At 41.5% G+C, this 18,738-nt stretch overlaps 1 protein-coding gene across 1 annotated transcript; it reads left to right on the forward strand.

The window, feature by feature from the left end:
- Nucleotides 1–827: 827 nt before the first annotated feature.
- Nucleotides 828–18,449, forward strand: SNX3 (sorting nexin 3). The gene is made up of 4 exons (XM_083858209.1): nucleotides 828–1,074; nucleotides 13,741–13,836; nucleotides 14,205–14,329; nucleotides 17,766–18,449. The coding sequence occupies exons 1-4, from the start codon at nucleotides 913–915 to the stop codon at nucleotides 17,869–17,871; spliced, it is 489 nt and encodes a 162-aa protein (XP_083714335.1). The 5' UTR covers nucleotides 828–912; the 3' UTR covers nucleotides 17,872–18,449.
- Nucleotides 18,450–18,738: the final 289 nt, after the last annotated feature.

The following is an 18,738-nucleotide window of genomic DNA, read 5'->3' on the forward strand; positions in this document are numbered from 1 at the left end:
AATTTAGAAATAATAGCAGATTGATATAATTTCAATTCACTGATGTTCTAGGTAAACTTTGCACTACTTTGGGAAATACTTCTTTTATCATAACACACCCAACTATTTAATCAGATAATGAGAAATAAAGGCCTTAGGTCTTGGAAGGGGACAATTCTGTCAGCTCTGCTTTTCCCTTTCATTCTCTTTCTTGCTCTCTCAAGTCATTTTAATAACTTATTCTGTAAACACAATTTCCCCTTCCTATCCTTTACGAACTCTTTAGCTTTGCAAGCTATGAGGACATAAAATCCGGTCCCGTTGGTAATATTATTATTGTGTGCCATTTGTTACAATTGCAGTAAGTTTTAAAAGGTTTAAGGCTACTACAAACAACACCGCCACCTCGATTGCAGCTTGGGTCAGTGATTTAACACTTTGCTTTCAACACAAAGCTTTTGGTGGGCATGTCCACCAGCCTACGTTTGCAGCCGGCTGATTCCTTTTGCATAACACCTAGTATATAGAGCGTATCCCACCCAGTCTTTACATTCCCCGGAGGATGAGGATCTGCGGGAAGAATCGAGCCACCCCGGCCCCCAACTCCGCCGCCTCCGCCGCCCGCACCCGGCCGAGGGGACGGGCGCGTCCGACAAACCAGCGCTCCCGGCCAGCGCGCCGCGCCCCCAGCGCCCGCCGGGACGTGTAGTTCAGAAGGCGAGCGGCTGCGCCAGGCCTGACCAAGCGAGGCGGCCCCCGAGAACTATATTACCCAGCGTGCCTTGGGGGCGCGCTGGCGGCGGCGCGCGTTGCCGGGCAGTCAGCTGGGCGCGGGGCGGGCGGTCGGTCGGGCGGCGCGGGCGGAGGAGGCAGCGGCGGCAGCGGCTCTCGGGGCTCGGTCGCTGGCTCAGGGGAGAAGGCGCCCGCTCCGCCATGGCCGAGACGATCGCGGACACCCGGCGGCTGATCAGCAAGCCGCAGAACCTCAACGACGCCTACGGGCCGCCCAGCAACTTCCTGGAGATCGACGTGGGCAACCCCCAGACGGTGGGGGTGGGCCGCGGCCGCTTCACCACCTACGAGATCCGCGTCAAGGTGGGGCAGCGCCGGGCCGGGCCGGGAGCCGGGCGGGCCGTGCCGGGCTGGCGGGTCGCTGTGGCTGCCGGGGTGGCTGACGGGCTCCCGCCGCCGTGTCCTTCAGGAGCCGTGTCACGGCGGCTGCGGTGCGGGGCGCTGGGGGCGGGGGCAGAGCCGCAGTGGACTCTCTATCCTCGGCCTGCGGCTGAGAGCTCTGTCACGGGCTTCTAGGAGCTAAGGCGATGCAGCTCGGTTCAGATAACCAAAAGACAAGTGCTCTTTCGGCTCTGCTGTGTACAGCTTGTCCTCAGAAATATCTCTGTACTGCGAGCAATTGCTTTTCTGTCTCTAGGTAAATAGAGGAGAGCAAACTCTCCACTCTGAGATGGAGTAATGTGGGTGGATCTGCCCTGAGGAGGAGGTCAAGTTCAGGGTTCCAGCGGCCTCAGAAAGTACCTAGAGAAGGTGTAAATAAGTCTAGTGGGCACACGTGCTAGATCAGAGCCAGCTGGAGTGATAAAGTGCGTGGGTATGGGGGAAGGCTTCCTGTTTTCTTTTGTACCTGGAATAAAATTGTAGTGCCTAATAAATAGGGCTGTTTCTCACCGTGTGCTGCTATCAAATATTTCTTCTTAGTAACACTAGAATGCTTCCTAGCTGGAAGGGCTGTGTTCAGCGACTTGCCCCAAAGGCTAGTAGTCTTGAGCTTGAAAAAAGCTATGTGAAGTGATTGCCGTGTCCCCTCAGCTTTTTTAGTTTCATAAACAGGGCCCAGAGGAATGATCAAAAAATGCAGTGTCTGCAGCACAGTCCTTGCCTGTGGCTGGTAGGGCCTTGAGGCAGGGAACCCCTTTCTGGTCCACATTTCCAGAAATAAGCTGGAGTGAGAAAGTTGAATACTTATATATGAGGGTTTTTTATATTTTGTGGTTGTGTCTACTTTGTGGTTGTATAGCTTTACTCTGTTACAACTGATTGAACCTGATCAGTTGTTACAGTCAGTAAAAAAAGTGTGAACCTTCATTGTCTCCCTGCACACATTCTCTGCAATATGAGTTCTTCACAGCAGGGAAGGATACAGCTGAGGGCTGCTGCCTTGGTCACTAAAATTCACCAGACAAGACTTAAACTTGTGTGAATTTTCTGGTTTAAAAGGTCTAAGTCCCCAGCTTAGTGTAACCTTACTTAAAAAAGCAAAATCACCTGAAATCTAAAGCTACTAGGGAGGATACTTCTTTATTTCTGATGCTTACAAATTGTGGTGTTCAGTAGCTATTTCTGTGTTCCAGGATGTGTCAATGGGGCAGGAAGAATAAACTAACATATCTGTAGCCTGTGATTGGCCTCTGTGTGAGGTCAAATTAGAACTTGAAGATTTATGTTGCGTTGCACTGCCCTTAATAGAACTCCAGCAATCCACTTAGAAGAAAGATGTAATTCTACCTTGCTGGAAAGTATTTGCACCTTAAGTTCCTGATGACGTTTCTTTCCATGAGATTGAGCATTTGGGGTGGATGGATCCAGGGAAGATGATCCAAAAGGGAAATGGCCATCACATGGCCTTGGGAATTAGGTCAAATTTCTTGTGATTAAAACAGTAACATTTTTTTTAAATACTCAACTGAAGTTCTTCATCGGAAAGGGAAGCAGAAAAACAGGTTTTGAGACAGGTTAGTCTTAGCTCACCTGGTGTTTGGGGTAGAAAATTCTGCATTCCTGTTGTAATGAAGACCAAGAATGATTTGAACAAATGTACACTGTGATAGTACTGTGACCTTCTCTGTTCTTCCTCCCAGACCGACTACTATGTAAACATTGCATCCTCCAGCCTCCTATCTTGCATCTGTGCATGCTGGTGTACAGGACTGTCTCTGTGATCATTCCCTTTCCAGTTGTGCACTGCTGTACACATAGCTCAGAGCTACCATGAACTGTAAAATTGAGTTTTGTGTCTCTGTGTGCTGGAAGGCTACGGAGCAGGTAATACAAGTCATGCAGAATTATATTCACTGTCTAAACCTGTATCAATTAACTGCTTCTCAGCAGAACACGGACCATGTCGCTAATACACAAATTTCAGCACAGAGGAAGAATTCAAACATGAGTTGCTGTGGTATTGTATTTGTGAAAGATAGGCCTAGTACCATAAGCTGCTTGTTGGAACGTGATTGACAGTGGTCACCGGCTGGTGTCTGTGGTTTGACAAGTGCCTGTGGTCACAGAAAGTAAGAAAGTAGCAGCCGATGTGTGGTTTCCCCCAGCGGTGCTGGTAGTAGCAGCAGAGCAAACTTGAGAAGATGGTGTGAGTTACCTGTATCATATCTGTAGAGCTGTGTCTTCAAGTAACACCAACAGTAAAATGTTCCGTGTGCAGAAATGGAGGGCTTAACTGCTGCCAAATTCTGGTGAAAGCTAAAGGACAGCAGCCTCGTGTTACAGCTGGAGATCATTCTAAGCCAGAAACATTGTCAGAGAGGATGCTGAAATTCAAGTTTGCATTGAGACAATTACACTTGTACCATTGTCATGCTGTTTACACTCTGTAATTCTATCTCTGTCTGAATCTCAAAGCTTCACTTTTGGGGTTGTTTTTTTTTTTGGAAAGACTGAACTGCTAGCAGACTCTTGAATTGATATCTGATAAAAAGTATCTTGTGAAACATATGTGTGTGAAACACTGCAGAGTTTTCCCAAAGCTTTTATTGGCAAGCTTTCTACTGGTACTGCAGTTGAAGCATATCTGTTGTCTTGAAAGCAGCAAGTGGAACAACTCATGCTTTAGTTCTTGTAATGCTGTACTCATCAAGTTCTGGTGGAAGTCGGAAAGCCTGATGGGGAACTCTGAAGTTTTGGGTAGACTGCTCAGCTGTTCGCTGCTGTGTAAGCAAGGGCAGTAGTGTTTTGGAACTTGGGAGGGTTTGTTTCAGTGAGTGTCTCTGTGCAGGATGGCTGTGTGTTGGGGTAAATGCTAAGTATGGTGCTTTTAAAAACATTTTAGGAGTCTTGAGAGGAGTGCTGCAGGTAGACCCTATGCAGCACTTCTAGCTGGGCGGCCTCACAGATGGACAGTGGGTGAAAGCATTGACTTTCTGAGCCTGAATCTGTGCATTAAATAACAGTCTATTCTTGGCAAAGCTGGACAAGGTGATGACAGAAAGCTTTCCACTGTAGCAACCACTATAAGGCACACAATGTGGCAGTGTGCCACTGCAGTGCAGCCTAGCAATGAAAGTCAAATATCTTGTTTAGAAATAAGTGATAGAAAATGCCACCCTGGTGTGCCAAAATAGCAAATTTGCGTGGGCCATGTTTTTGACAGGGTGCTTGAGAATTTCCTTTCCATCAGCAGCATCAGGCAGTGGATTTGTACCATTCTGAGGTGTCCTTTGTGTGTGAGGGCTTAAGGTGGGCTGGACTATGCAGTAGAATATAAAGCTCTAAGTGCTTCATCTAGCGAAATAAAACTTGATAAAGTACTTCTCTCATCTGAAGGTATCTAGATGATCACAATGTGGTCATTGTGCAGCATTTAAAACTAACATAATCAACTAGACTGCCTGCTAAAGGAATACAGTCAGCTACTTCATTGCCCTTACCTCTTGAGGAAAAATGTGAACCAAAAGTCAAGTTCTCAGTGTAAATACCCCTGCATGCTGTTTTTCATATGTCTTTATTAGCTCTTCTCTTCTTATTATTAAACCTTTTCAGGATGGGCTTGTTCAAGTCAACACTCCTGAATGAGGGCATGGGAATACCTGTTACTATTCATGAACTAAAAGCTAGTTCTCTCTCTGAATTCTAGGAAACAAACATAGAACAAATTACAATTATCATATTAGCATCCTACAGCATGTGTGTAGTCCTCAGTAGAGTTCCAGGTATCATTTGTCTTCTGCTGTGATTGAGACATAATTTTCTTGATAAGTGGGTCAAAAGGAAGGTCCTTGCTCAAGCAGATTGTGTGCAATAGCTTCAGTTGTTAAATCCTTTAAGGAGACGAGACTTAAGCTTTACAAGCTGACTCTGATCCAGTGGCTGCGTCACAGCCTTACCCCCGTGGTAAAGGCGGTGCCACAGGAGATAAGCACTTCAGTTAGAGTACTGCAACAAAGCGTATGGGTATCCAGGAACTTGCTGCTTTGAAAAATATCCCTTTGGCAACCCTGAGAACAGCTCAGTTGCTTAGGGCATGGTGCCACATAACACCAGGCTTGTGGATTCAATCCCTGTATGGGCTGTTCGCTTTAGGGTTGGACTTCACAATCATTGTGGATCCCTTCGAACTCAGAATATTCAGTGATCTGGCAATAAACTGTTAACACTATTTCATCTGCTTTTGTTTCTGTAGAAGTAAAAGTGACTTCTGTGCTGCCTGTTTTGGTTAGGTTTGTCACCTAGACTGAAAGGTTAAATCATCTGTTTATGGTTAGTGAGAACTTGCAGAGAAGTCATTGATATTCAAACTGACAGTAGCATAAGGTACCTGTTACAGGAGCCATTAGTCCAAGTAGTTAAAGAATTCCTTTTTGTCAAACCAAAGCTAAACTAAAAGTCTTTGTCATCTTAGCTCTGTTCTTTAATGTTCAATGGCCTCTTGCCTCTAATCAGTATTACTAAATTTGGCACTAAGGTATAACTTAGTGTTTTGATATTCCGTAGTGCAGTTGCTCTCGAGGTGTAGAATGAGAATGTCTTGCTGTGCTTCCATTGTGAAATGCAGTAGTTGAGTAGTACCAGTGCTCTTTAGAGCTCCAGTCAGGTTTCCTGTATCTTCTGCAGAAAGACTTCTGTAGACCTGCAGAGGTGCTCGACTGTGTAGGTCCAGTGTGGGGAAGGGAATGGATACACAGGCTGTGAAGTGCTTGCAGTATTAAGAATAGTATTGCTTTCAAGGGATTGGGGAAATTTATCTGAGTACTGCTGAACTCGAGTTGCTTTTGAAAGTCCTGTTCTCTCCTTAACCAAGTTTTTCAAGACCTAGTTTGGATACAATATTTACATTTCAACATGTTTATAGTGGTTTGACTTGTGATTAACTGATTGAAGTCTGCCTGCTGTGATCAAGTCAGAGTAAGACAGAAAATGAACTGAAAGTGATACTTGCTCAGAAAGCACTTGTCTTTTGCCATGTTTTGCAAAGTGGTGCTTTTAAATGTGTTTTTGAAATGTTTTGTCCTTGAACAGTTCCAGATGCCCTGTCCTTCATGTTTGGCAGGGTTTGAAGCTGCAGATTCCTCCCCCACCACGAAAAAAATCAAATCTGCCCTTCCTGTAGTTGACTTCAGCATTGTACAGTTTAATAGTTGAAGTTTGTGGTGGAGTCATGACTAAACACTGATTCAGTGGGGGTGTGTTTACAGATGCATAATCAGCAGTAATTCTCTATTTCCCTACTACTACAAATCTTGCATAACTCTGCAAGTCTACTCTGACTGTAGTAAATTATGCTTTTAAAACCCATTCTAGACACTGCTACCATTTAGGTATTTTCAGACTCTTCTACAAAGAATAAAAATACAGTGATTCAGGTGTCCATTTTTCTGTTCTACAGCCTGAGTACTGCACCCTCACGAACATTAGCTGTTCCTTCAAGCAGTAATTCAGAAAAGTGTAACTGGAAGGCTGAGAATTTCCAAGGACACTGACTAGGAAGACAAAGAAGTAGAATGGCTGGATGAAAGAAACTTCCAAAGCAAGGAAAGTGGATTTACCCTTGAGCAGCTGGTTTTTTTCTATAGAGGTTTGTCATTAAACTAGGTTCAAGAGGCTGGTCCAAAGGTACTGAACTAGTTTGGCATTGATATCTGTTATGTGTAAATAAAATAACCACATTTCTGAATAATGCTTCTTATTAGTATATTAGTTTAACTGGTGGCTTACACTCCTTTTATTTTAGTGCATACAGTGCAGGACTTGATTGTCATGTTTTAAGATTGCACTCTAGTACAGTGCAGAACAGACCAAATCAAATGGAACAATGACTAATCTTTGTAGGACAGATGGCTGTGATCCAGGTGGGCATGTGATGCCAGGGAGTTTTGATATGTGCTTATTTTTAGATGGCTTGCTGAAAAAATGTCAGCTTGAACTTTAGAGCAGTCTGGTCTCTCCTGCTTTTCATCTGGAGAGATAAATGATGCAGCAGAGGTTTATGTCTTCTAGCAGTAAGGAAAGTATTTTATTTAAAGTTTTTTCACTTGGTAAAGCAATGCCTGTTGCACTACTGGAGGCTGTTTTAACAGGCACATAATCCAAATACTCTGTGAGCTGTAGCACTGAGTAAAGGTCTGAAGTTGCTATTGTTGCTGTAACTTCTAATGTAAAAAGGATGGGGAAGCCCTAACATTCTAGTCAAGGTATAAAAACAAGTGTTTTATCAACTGAAGACAAGTCCATGAAATGTTCCTTCTGTGGTTATTTCTTAGGAATCCAATTCAAAATCTGTGTTATGCTCCAGAAGATTCTCCCATATTACAGTATAATTTGTGTTGGCCACAAAACCTATTTGAAAGCATAACAATAAGCTACTGCATAGCAGCTTTACTCTAAAATCCAGAAGAAAATGAAGCTATATATAAGTGGTTCAAAGCCACCTCTAGACCTGGAAATAAAGCTTCAGATTATTTCTATGGGCCTAAGCTGTAGCACCCTCTAAGTGTTAAGATCTGCTGCAGATTAATGAACAGGGTTTGGAAGCCTTTCTGTAGCTTTTAGTGGCTACTTAGGAGTGTTACTGCTCCAATAAAACTGGAAATATGAAGAGAATTTTTTGCTACTTTGTAGACCCACTTTTAAACTAGTTGGTTTACTGCTTTTTTTCTTGCATATTTGAAGTATAGGGATGGTAGACAGTCTCTAGCTCACAAAGCATATCAGAAGTTCAGTTTTTGATAAAAATTAGCAACTGCAGCAATTCACTGGAATTTTTTTATCCCCATTTGACTGTAGCTGATGGATGTCAGTAATGACGCTAAACCATCAACTTAATGTGATCCCTTTTCAGTCATTCCTAATGAGGAATGAGTATGAACATTACAGTAGGTCAAATCAGAGCCATATGACTGTTACACCTTAAATTGTGTAAAAGTAGCAATCCTTTCTCTTTCAAATGAATATTTGGTATTTCACAGGAGGCTTTGACTTGCTAACCCTGATCTAGTTACAAGTTCTGTCTGGGTATTGTCAAGTCTTTGTCCAAATGTGTCCTCAATGCAGGCTTCAGTTTTTATCTTTGGCTTCTGAGCATGAACCTGAAGAATAAAGAATCACTAAGAAGTCTCTTTTTCTTGACTCACCCTATTTAGAGTCTTTTGACTGTGGCACACCATAATTCAACTGTTTGTGATGTTGAACTTGTTCAGGTGATGATAGATGCTTTTGGCAAAAATACAGGCATTCTTATGCTCATTTTTCAGGGTGCAACTCTGGACTCAAAGCACTGGATTTGGCAAAGGTTAGGATAGTCTCTGTTGTTGTGTTGCTCTTAGGATTTCACTGCCTTAGTCTTTAAGGTAAAAACCATCCTGGCTTCATATCTCTAGTACTGCAGAGTGGGAAGCTCAAAAGTTCTTGGTATAGTGTAAGTGAGCATTGTTCAAAACTTAGATGGTCAGATTTTTCATTGTTCTCTTAACTTTTATTTTTTCTTATTCTTTTAAACATGACATACCTTCAGTAGGTCTGGACACCAAGTAGAGAAAAGGGGAGATAGAACTCTGTTTTGATGAAAAGGACTGAAACATAGAAAAATAACTATCTCTGGTCTGATATTTTGCAGTGAAGAAAGAAGCTTTCCTTCAGTAATATACCCAGCAAAAATCTAAACTTCTAGAAACTGAAGTTTCAAGCATGTTTTCCTTCTTTCTTGCCTTTTATAATTGTAGGAAATCGAGAGGTAGCTGCTGGTGTTGAGTTGGGAAGGAAACAAACCACTGGCAAGGTTTCTGCAATAACAGCAGACTGCTGGAGCCAGTTTCTTGTACACAAGGACAGCAGGCTCCTATGTTAAGAAAAATCATAATACTTTTTTTTATTCATCCAGAATGCTACTTACTGTGATACCCCAGAGCTCCCTTTGAGTGTAAATGCAGTCAAAGGGTGTAGGCTCTTGACAAGGTTACAGCTTGCATGAGACAGTCAAGATGCTTGAATTTAGCTCCTGAGAGTCAAAGCAACAAACTTTTATCAAAAGTGAGCTGTGTGCTTTCTTTCACTCTATTTTAATGGAAACAGAGTTCTCTCAAGGCTGCCATAACCTACTCAAAAGAGGTGACATCAAAGTAGGTGCTGTGGCAGCAGTGCAGCTTTATTCTGCCTGTTAGGAGTGCGAGACAGGGGCAGTGCAGTCCTGCTGCTGAGTGTTATGATTGCAGTTGAAGAAATTGAACAAATTTACCTCAAACTTTGCTGAGCAACAACATCTGGGGAGTTTGTTATTGTAGGGATGGACTGGGCTGAATTGTCATACAATCTCATGGAGTGTGAGCATGCTCTTTGAAGGAACCCAAATGCTATTTGCATTTGATTTATGTCTGGAAACAAATTTTTAGTCTGACTGTTTGCAAGACTTTTTCCACTCAGTGGATAAGCTAGTCTAAAACTAAGATTTAAAAATACTTAGAATTATTTTATTAATTTAAACTAATTAGAAACTAATAAATTACTGTGATTTTCCTCCTGTGTTTAAGGTAATTTGTTTACCAGAATGGCTGTGTTGGATGACTGTATCTGAAGCTGAATGGACAGTAATGACTAGTACTCAAACTACTTGCATTCTGCTTGTGAAATTCCCTTCACTTGCCTACAGAAACAGTTTTTCAGCCTCTAACTGGGCATAGCTTGGGGTGTGACTGTATTAAGAGCTGGAAGACTATTGCCTGGTTATTTAAGCTACTATCTTAAGACTGAGGTGAACTGGGAATCTCCTGAACTTGGAGTTGGACTCAAAGTTGAGTATGTTATGGTGACATAAATGAAGCTGAAGGAACATGCTTACTGTGAACACAGATTTTCCCCAAAGTCTTAGCAAGGAACCACTGCTTCCCATTTCTGGTTTGTTGAGCACTAGCCAAATGACTGTAGAAACATTTTGGCATCTGAGTGGAGAAATGCAGGAGTGACTTAAGGATCTGAATTCGTCACCTGTTGTTTGATTATGTAATGTAACTTGGCACCAGTTTTGGCAATATTTATTCTGGTTACTGACTGGCCATTAACTGCCCCAGCAGAATACAGGCTGTTTGACAGTTGTCAGAGAAAGCCCAATGGTGTGTACACACAGTGTAATAAAGAGACAGTGCTACACAAAATCTGTCTCGAGTTAGTAGTTTTCTGTGGCTTAGGATTTTGGGCTGTGTGGGGAGTTCTGCAGAACTGGTTTGTTTGTCCTTCTGCAGCAATGCTTTATCTGCAGTTCTGACTAGTGACTTTCAGTTGTCAGATGTCTTGTATAATCCTTTCAGGTTGAGGGCTTGCATTCAAATTGCTAAGCAGCATGATTTTGGACTGTTCAACAGGAAGCTGTTGAATTTTTATTTTTCAATAAATGGTATAATTATTACACTTCTGAAGAAAGAATTGCTGCAGAAATTACCCTGAAATTACCACAGGAATGAGCTGTGCTCCAGGGACTGTTCCAAACTGGGTCATGAGTTTTGTGATAGTAAACTTAGCAGCTCAGCAGGCCAGAAAGTTGACATTATAATGCTGAATGAGCGTGGGCAGAAATGCTCGTAAAAATGAAATTAGCCTGACTTCAAGTTTTGTTCCTTACTCTTGTCTCTGTTCTAGCAGACAACCACAACACTGGCAGCACTCAGAATAGCTGGTGGCACCTTAGTGACTGAACGAGGGTAACTCAACATAATTTGTCAAGGAGAGAATAACGTTTTTAATAGCCTGCATGGTCTTGAAATGACAATTTAATAGAAAATGGAAGTTTCTATTGAGTCTTCAGGATTCTCTCCTTCTACCAAATTCTTGTCCAGTGAAAGCCCATGCTTCAGGAGGTGTCTGACTTGCTTGATGAAAACTGTCTATCCATGGGGGATGGAGGCAGTAGGGCATGCAGAAGCCCATCCTACTGCAGGAAAGGGTGGTCTGCTCAAACAGGGCAGTAATCCTTAATGACAAAGGCCCATACAGTAACTTTAGATGTGAATATAGCTTGAATTAACAATAGGGACCTAAGATGTAAATAGGTTAAGCAGTATAAAACAGGACTCTCAAATTGTATTTTTAAACAGATCCTTCCTAACAGCTGCTTACCCTAGGAACACTGCTCTATCAGTACTTTTAGAGGAAGGAGAATTACTGCAGTGTCTGGGTTTAAAGAAACATGAGGTTTAGGAGTTATCTCAACAGAAAGCTCTAGTTCATATCCAGACCAAAGGACAGCGAACATGTACTTTGTTTTAGAATATAGTTGTCAAGTTGTGACTTGCAAGACACTTAATTTAGTTGATGCCTTTTGACGTACTTTTCAATCTGAGTATTTACGTACTTATGATCAAAATCTGAGAAGATTTTTCAACTCACAAGGAAAGCAAAGAGCCCTGTCCTTTTCTCCAACTTGCTAGCTGGGGTAGCATGTCAAAAGTTCAAAAGGGAATGTAGAAGGTAAAGTGAGCTCAATTGGCACTTCTGCCCTCACATTGTACTTGTAAGCCTGATATGTTGTTTAGAGATTAACTTTATAGATTTCATGCCTAGAAGCATGAAAAGAGCTCCTGAAGATCTGGGAACTGAAGATTTTACCTGCTTTTATCCAGTTTTAATCCCTTTTTAGTCACTTGAGAGGAGAAATGAGTATTTCCTGCAGGTGAGAACCTATATGTTAAATAATTTAAAGGACTTTCTTACCTGAGACACTGACAAAGAGTTGATGTTGTAATGTGTAATGGTGAACTTGGTTAAAAAAACAATAGCTGAAATCAGAGGAAAATAATCCAGTACTTAACTTCTGGGAATCTCCTTCATGCCCTCTGGGGAATCCAGCTATATTCACTCTTGAGTAGAGTACTCTTACCATCGAGACAAGAGTGTTTATTTATAAAGCCTGGCTTCTGACGTAAGTCTTAAATAGGATTTTATTATTAGTCACTAACATAATCAGCAATATTTTACCTGGGAAAGAGAACTTGAATGCTTTTAAACATTTAGCAATAAGATACCATAACAAAATATTGTTCTATACTTTATCACTTTTAAATTATGAACTAACTTGCATAATGGGAAAGTACACAACTAATTTATCGAGTACTTTTATGTGACAGCCAGTACTGGCTGGCAGCAATACAATGACCCATAGTCATGGACCTACCTAGTGCAGGAAAATATCTCTGCAATTAAACTTGTTTTGAGCAGCCAAAAGTTTTCCCTAATGGTAGCTTAAGCATAACATGCTACAAATTATATTGTACAGGGGTATCCACTCAAACAGTGATCAGATACTGAGTTAGGTGGCCTACAAGATAAAAACCAAAACAACAAAAAGTAGAAGACAGTAGCTGAGAATGACTATTGTGCATCTGCCATCCGGAAGGCTGGAAGTAACTCTAGTCCCAAGTGAACATCAGCTTCCTACAGTGCTCTTCGAGAGTCTTCTTTAAAAGTATGTGAAGACTGTTAGTGAATTTGCAGTCTGACAACAGTAGGCATTATTCTGTGACTTCTGGGTTGTGTATGGTAATTACAGGCTCGTGGTCTTACTTTTAGGAGGTCATAACTCCTAGAAACAATTTTGTAATGTTCTAGCCAGGATGTCATTAGGAGAGGACTCTCTCAGTGTCTACTTTTAAAATAATGTGTGAGTTGGATTGCAAAAGTGGGATAACACTGCACCCCAAGAACAGAAGTAATGCAGACTCTCACACAGGTTAGTATAAGTGCTTGTAGCATGGTGCCCGTGTATTTAACATGGTCTTGTGCAGCATTATAGCCTTGCTCCCGTGTGATGACCCTTCCAAGGGTCTTAGGTTTGGGTGCTGCCCCCTAGCCTTCTCCAGCAAAGCACTCGCTAATCATGCTCTGCTTAGTTTAACTCTGTAGTCTAACAGTCTGATCTCAGCACTGAACGTTGTAAAGCATCTCAGCCTTGTTGGCTTCTTTGGAGCTACCCAAACTTGGCAGCTTGTGCTATTAAATCTTCATCAGTCCTGGATTCACTGGAAGACTTGCAAGTTTTGCTTTTGAAGATGTTGGAGGCAATGCTGTATAAGGAAGTAGAAAAGTACAGGAAGTTTGGTTAATGTCCTATGTTGCTATCTGAAACATTCCCTTGAATGCAGCAAGAGAAACCTGTGTGGAATAAGACTTTCTTTCCCCTTCTCTCCCCACCTCCAATTTTGTATATATTGGGAATTCAGTTCCTGAGACAGTAAGAATAGCAGATGCTTCTGCAACCTTAGAAACATCTCAAGTGGCCAGAAAATCAGATATTCTGCTTGGTGATAGGATGACAAATTACCAGCAATTGGGATACCATATAAATGAGGCTCATAGCTATGCAGGTACAGCTTACTCATCTAGCTTAGAACCTTATCTCTGTTTCTGTATCTTGAGTGTTTCTCAATACTGCTGTTGTTGCTTAAATGGAACTAATGTGTAACTTAAAAGCTTGGCTCTTGCTTCTGCTTATCAAAACTTCAAATCTGTCTAATCAATAGCTCGTGTTCTTGTTTTCAGACAAATCTACCTATCTTCAAACTGAAAGAATCTACAGTCAGAAGAAGATATAGTGACTTTGAATGGCTAAGGAATGAACTAGAAAGAGAAAGCAAGGTGAGTAAAATGAAAAGTAAATACAAATCTTCATAGACATACAAAGAGTCATGATGCTGAAATGTTTCATGCTGCTATAATGCCTGTATCATATAAAGCAGATACTGTGGTTGAAAATGCCCAGAAATAAACCATTGTGTCAGTCTTTTTATCAAGCCTCAGTGCTGCAATGCCAGAGGCTTTTTGTTTTAATAGTTTTGAGTTAAACTACTTGATTTCAGCTTACCTGTGTGGGCAGGGACTGTTCTTCTCTGCTCATGTTTTATTACGTCACTAGGAATGTGACTGGTGAATTGGGTCTTCTAGGGAGAAGAGGTTGATGAACTTGCTTACAGCTGCACTTAAGGACACTTCTGTCAATCTTTCAGGTTGTGGTACCACCTCTACCAGGAAAAGCTCTTCTCCGTCAGCTCCCCTTCCGAGGAGATGATGGTATATTTGATGATTCCTTTATAGAGGAACGGAAGCAGGCTCTTGAACAATTCATAAACAAGTAAGTGTTGGACCTAGTTATTTAGAGACAAACCTGGAGCTCAGCACTGGAAAATTGAATTGAAGCTACTAATCCTCCTAAGGGTGCGCTAGGTTCAGAATACCAACTTCCATGTGATCTTGCAGTAGGATGTACTATCAGTGCTCATCCCATGATTAGTTTGGGTATCTTAGTCCTTACCTGAACAGCTGAAATGACTGTTAGTGTTGTTGTTAATTTATGCAAATTGCTACTAAAATTATAGTGTTCAAAATAATTCTACTTTATAATTTCTGGAAAGGTATCTTCCAACTGGATGAACAGTAGAGCTCACAGTGGGCTTTACTTTGATTGCAGATATGAGGTATTATCAGTTTATGTGATGATGCCTATTTTCTCTAATCATCCTGAGAATCTTTCTGAAGATTCCAAAGTAAAAACACTACTTGAGGTATGCACACATAGTTTGAAATAGACATTTTGGATTTTGTCCCTGCCTTTCAAAGGGTGAGCAGAAATTATAGTTACAAAGTCTTATGATTCTTTTTCCACCATCTGACACTAGTCACCACTGTCTGTACACTGACCTGAATAGCTGGTTCAGTCTCTTTAGCAGTGTGGATCCAAACAGTGGGTAAGGAGTGTTGTCAATTAACCAGCTCCTCTGGTCCCTGGAGTCAATGCTATTCAGACCAACTGGATTTGGGACTGCTCCCTCAGGGAGTTCAAGCCTGTCAGTTCCTCTGGCATTCTATTCTTGTTCAATAGCAATGCTGTTTAACAGGAACAGAGGATGCGTGTGAGTTACCCCAGAACTTATGAAAATGTACTTTGTCAGTTACTGTTAGTTCAGGCATGTGTCTTGGAGTTGCAAGTGACTAGTTCACTAAAACTATCTATCCTGTACAAGTAAGTGTGCCCATATGATATCTCTGAAATTTTTCTTCACATAGTTGCTTCTTAACTCGTTTCAGAAGTATTGCTAATAGTTTTTAACAGGTAAAATGTTAAGAACTGCTCTTTTTGTTGTTCAGAGACAAGTGGAATGAGCTTCCAAGGCATCCAGTAGTAGGATGGAATGTGTTTGGGTTTATTTAATGCTGTAAAATCCAGGCAGTCATGACTATAAAGTACAACCTTTATCCATGCAGACTTGGAACTCTATCTTAAATGGAGAAAAAGTGCACTTACTGGAAGTTTTGTATGCTGAGTCTAGCAATATGCATGAAAGCAGGTGATGTGAAGCAGTCATCCTGACTCTCTGAAATACTCTGTATAACTGACAGAAATGGAATGGCCAGCTTATTGGTATCCATTTTTCAGTCCTACTGCAAGTAATAAGTTGATTTTGTGGGAGTGTAAAACTTCTTGGTTAATTTTTCCTCCTTTGAAACATAAAAGGAGATTAATGTAGCTATTGATGTAGTGGCAGAGTTGAGTACATCTGGAATGAGGCTTTTCAGGCACAAATCATAGCAATTTAATTCATCAGTGTATTCTAATGGCATAACCAACTAAGTAAATATTACTGAAGTTTTGAACCATTTAGAACCTTTAAGGCTTCTGCCAAGTACTCTGGGCACTAATAAACTTAGACCTGAAGGTCCTTTGCATGGTACAGTCACATTATTGCATAATCAAAGCTGATCTTTGCTTCTGGAATTATAGAGTCCCTCAGATAACTGATACCACTGGAACTGGAAAAAAAATCTTGATGCACCAATGCTAGTTCTTAATGTTTGGGAGTGTGAGATGGATGTTGTTGAGAAGCTTTATCCCTCTAGATGTAAAATCTGAATCACAACAGTGCAGCTTGAGTCAGGTCTCTTGGGCCAGTTTGCTGGCACCACCATCAATACAACATTCAGTGACATTCACAAGGGTGTTATGTCTCAACACTCTTGTCTGCCTCAACCTGACTTTGAGATACGTGAAAATTCTTGAAGTAGCAGCTGCTGTGTGTAAGGGTCACCTTGGTGAAAAATACTGGGGGAAAGCCAATGCAGAGTGAGGTATTCCTGTGAAACCAAGAGCTGAATCAGATCTAGTCTTGCAATTCAGCCACCAATTTTCAAGCCTTCCTGAAAGGAAGAAAAAATATGCTGCTGCCTCATCCTTTCCTATATTGTCTTTTCCTTGAAGTTTAACACTAGTAAATGATAGTACCCATTATTCTGATGGGGTAAGGAACTCAAACTAGTTACTCTGGACTGTCATCCTTGTGAGCTAGCGCTTGAGACAGCTTGCCTTTTGCTAGAACCTGGCAAGATGGATACATTTTCTAACTGCACTTGAAATAATCCGTCAGTACTGAATAGGAGAGCTCAGTTTCCTCATTATAGCTTCCTCAGTGACTAGTGAGTATGTTCTGTGATGAAATAAACACTAATAGATAACTTTGGAGAAGATGCACAGAAGTGCTTGGAAGTGCTGCTGAGCCATTGAAGCTGAATATGTATTGCATGTGTTCAACCACCAATGCCTTCTGTTACAAGTAGAAATGTTCTGACAGATACAGAGGCCACAAGGCTTACACAGGCTGCCCTTGGGATGGTGGGGGACTTTCTCTCCTAAAGGAAGCAGTCTGTCTTGATTGACCAAACTGGATGTAGTTCTTTTCAAACCAAACTGCATTAGGTATTTGTGTCCATAAATGGTGAACTTTCGGGTATCTGATTCTTTTGGATTTTTACCAACACAGGAGTCTGCATGGTATTTTAAGAGTTCAAGTGCAGTACCTTGTGATTTTCTTTCAAGTTTCTGAGTGTCTCCTAATTTAATTTCTTCTTTACTGTTAAAAGGATTGTTTTACAGCTTCAATTAAATCTACAGTAGAGTTGCTGATGTCCGCTAGAAGAAGCAAGCTCTGTCTCCTGTGTTTGCAAGCTGCCACATGTGCAGTGGGCAGAAGTGCCAGTAGCCCCTGGCTGTGTGCAGTGCTGCCCATACAGGCCAGGACACTGACCCCGGGGAGTCTGTGTGGAGCAGTGCCTGAGCCTTCGGGAAGCCTTTGCACCCCCTGCTGGAGCCAGGCTTCAGCTCTGCCGGGACAATCTGCTGCTCACTAACACTGACAACTGAGGGCTTTCAAAAGGGTGTCCCGTGGCAAAAGTCTTAGGACCTTTAAAAAACAAAAATCCTCATGCCTTTCTTAGCTCTAGATTTCCTAATGCTAGAATGAGCACTTACTTGGATAGTCCCATCAATTGCAGGTTGCAGATGATGTAACATGGTTCCAAAGGATCAGAGGTAGCTCAGGGTTCCTATGGGCTAACTTCAACTGGGGAAGTGTGATAAATCTTGCTGCTAGAAGGCATTCTAGTTGCCAGCAATGAAGTGAAAGTAGGATCTATGCCCAAGTGCAGAACAACAGTTTATTGGTACAAAACTTTGATCTGCAGGATAGCCACAAGTAGGCTCAATTGGTTCCCACTAATGCTTGTTTTTTTTTCTCCAGGGTTGCAGGCCACCCACTGGCACAGAACGAGCGTTGTCTTCACATGTTCTTACAAGATGAAGTAATAGATAAAAACTACACACCATCCAAAATAAGACATACTTGAATTTTAAAAGCATCTCCTCAAATATTAGTGGTTCTTATGCTTGGTTTTAAGAGGTTGTGGTTTGTCTTAGCATGCTGAGGATGAACAGGCATGAAGTCTCCACTAACACCAGTACACTGCTTGGTCTTTGCATATGCTTTATAGCATTTAAGAACTCACTTGTCTTCTAGCTAAATCCCTCTGAATCTTTGATTTAAGAGTATTATACTATGAAACCATTCACCCCTTGCAATGTCTCACAAACCTTTCCACTATTATTTGCAATGACTTAACAATGTTTACTGACTTGGCCTTACTTGAACTTTCACAACTGTAGTGTCACGTGTTCACTTGTATTTGACTAAACTGCTATGCTGTTTCTGAGGTAGTCACCTGTCTGAATGTCTGTAGAAAGACTGCTTTATTTCTGATATCCTGTATGAGAAACACTTATGCAATTGTCTTCAAGCTTGTAAAACACTTTATACTGAAGTAATGAGGGAATTATCTTTATATTCTGTAAGAGGAAAAAAAATTGAATTTATATACTAAAGTAACTTGTCTAAAGTTTTGAAATAAAAGTGAAAATGCACTTCAAATGTTTTGTCACTCTTGACCTTGAGTGTGGAGTGTCTCATGCTTTCTGAGGAGGAGGGGCTTGACTATACTAAGTGAACTGGTGTTACAGCCTCGCTGTGATGCTCTTCTACAACGTACTTCTGTATCACTAATAGCCAGCACTAAGTACCCTTAGATGTTAGCACTCACTCTGCAAGTGTTAAAGAACATATAAAGAACATAAAGAACTTATAAAGGTATAAAATTCTGTTCCTGTGTTGTGGAGCCAAAGTTGGAATACCACTCATGGTAGGCAGTCAACAGATCTGT

The sequence above is a fragment of the Zosterops lateralis genome (assembly GCF_965231275.1).
Source record: "Zosterops lateralis genome assembly, chromosome: 3".
Taxonomy (NCBI): domain Eukaryota; kingdom Metazoa; phylum Chordata; class Aves; order Passeriformes; family Zosteropidae; genus Zosterops; species Zosterops lateralis.

Bases quoted from the DNA above. Each gene is read 5' to 3' on its own strand.
- SNX3 (XM_083858209.1), top strand. From the start codon at position 913: ATGGCCGAGACGATCGCGGACACCCGGCGGCTGATCAGCAAGCCGCAG. The intron at 13,837-14,204 runs GTGAGTAAAATG...TCAATCTTTCAG, and splicing joins AACTAGAAAGAGAAAGCAAG to GTTGTGGTACCACCTCTACC. The intron at 14,330-17,765 runs GTAAGTGTTGGA...TTTTTTCTCCAG, and splicing joins CTTGAACAATTCATAAACAA to GGTTGCAGGCCACCCACTGG.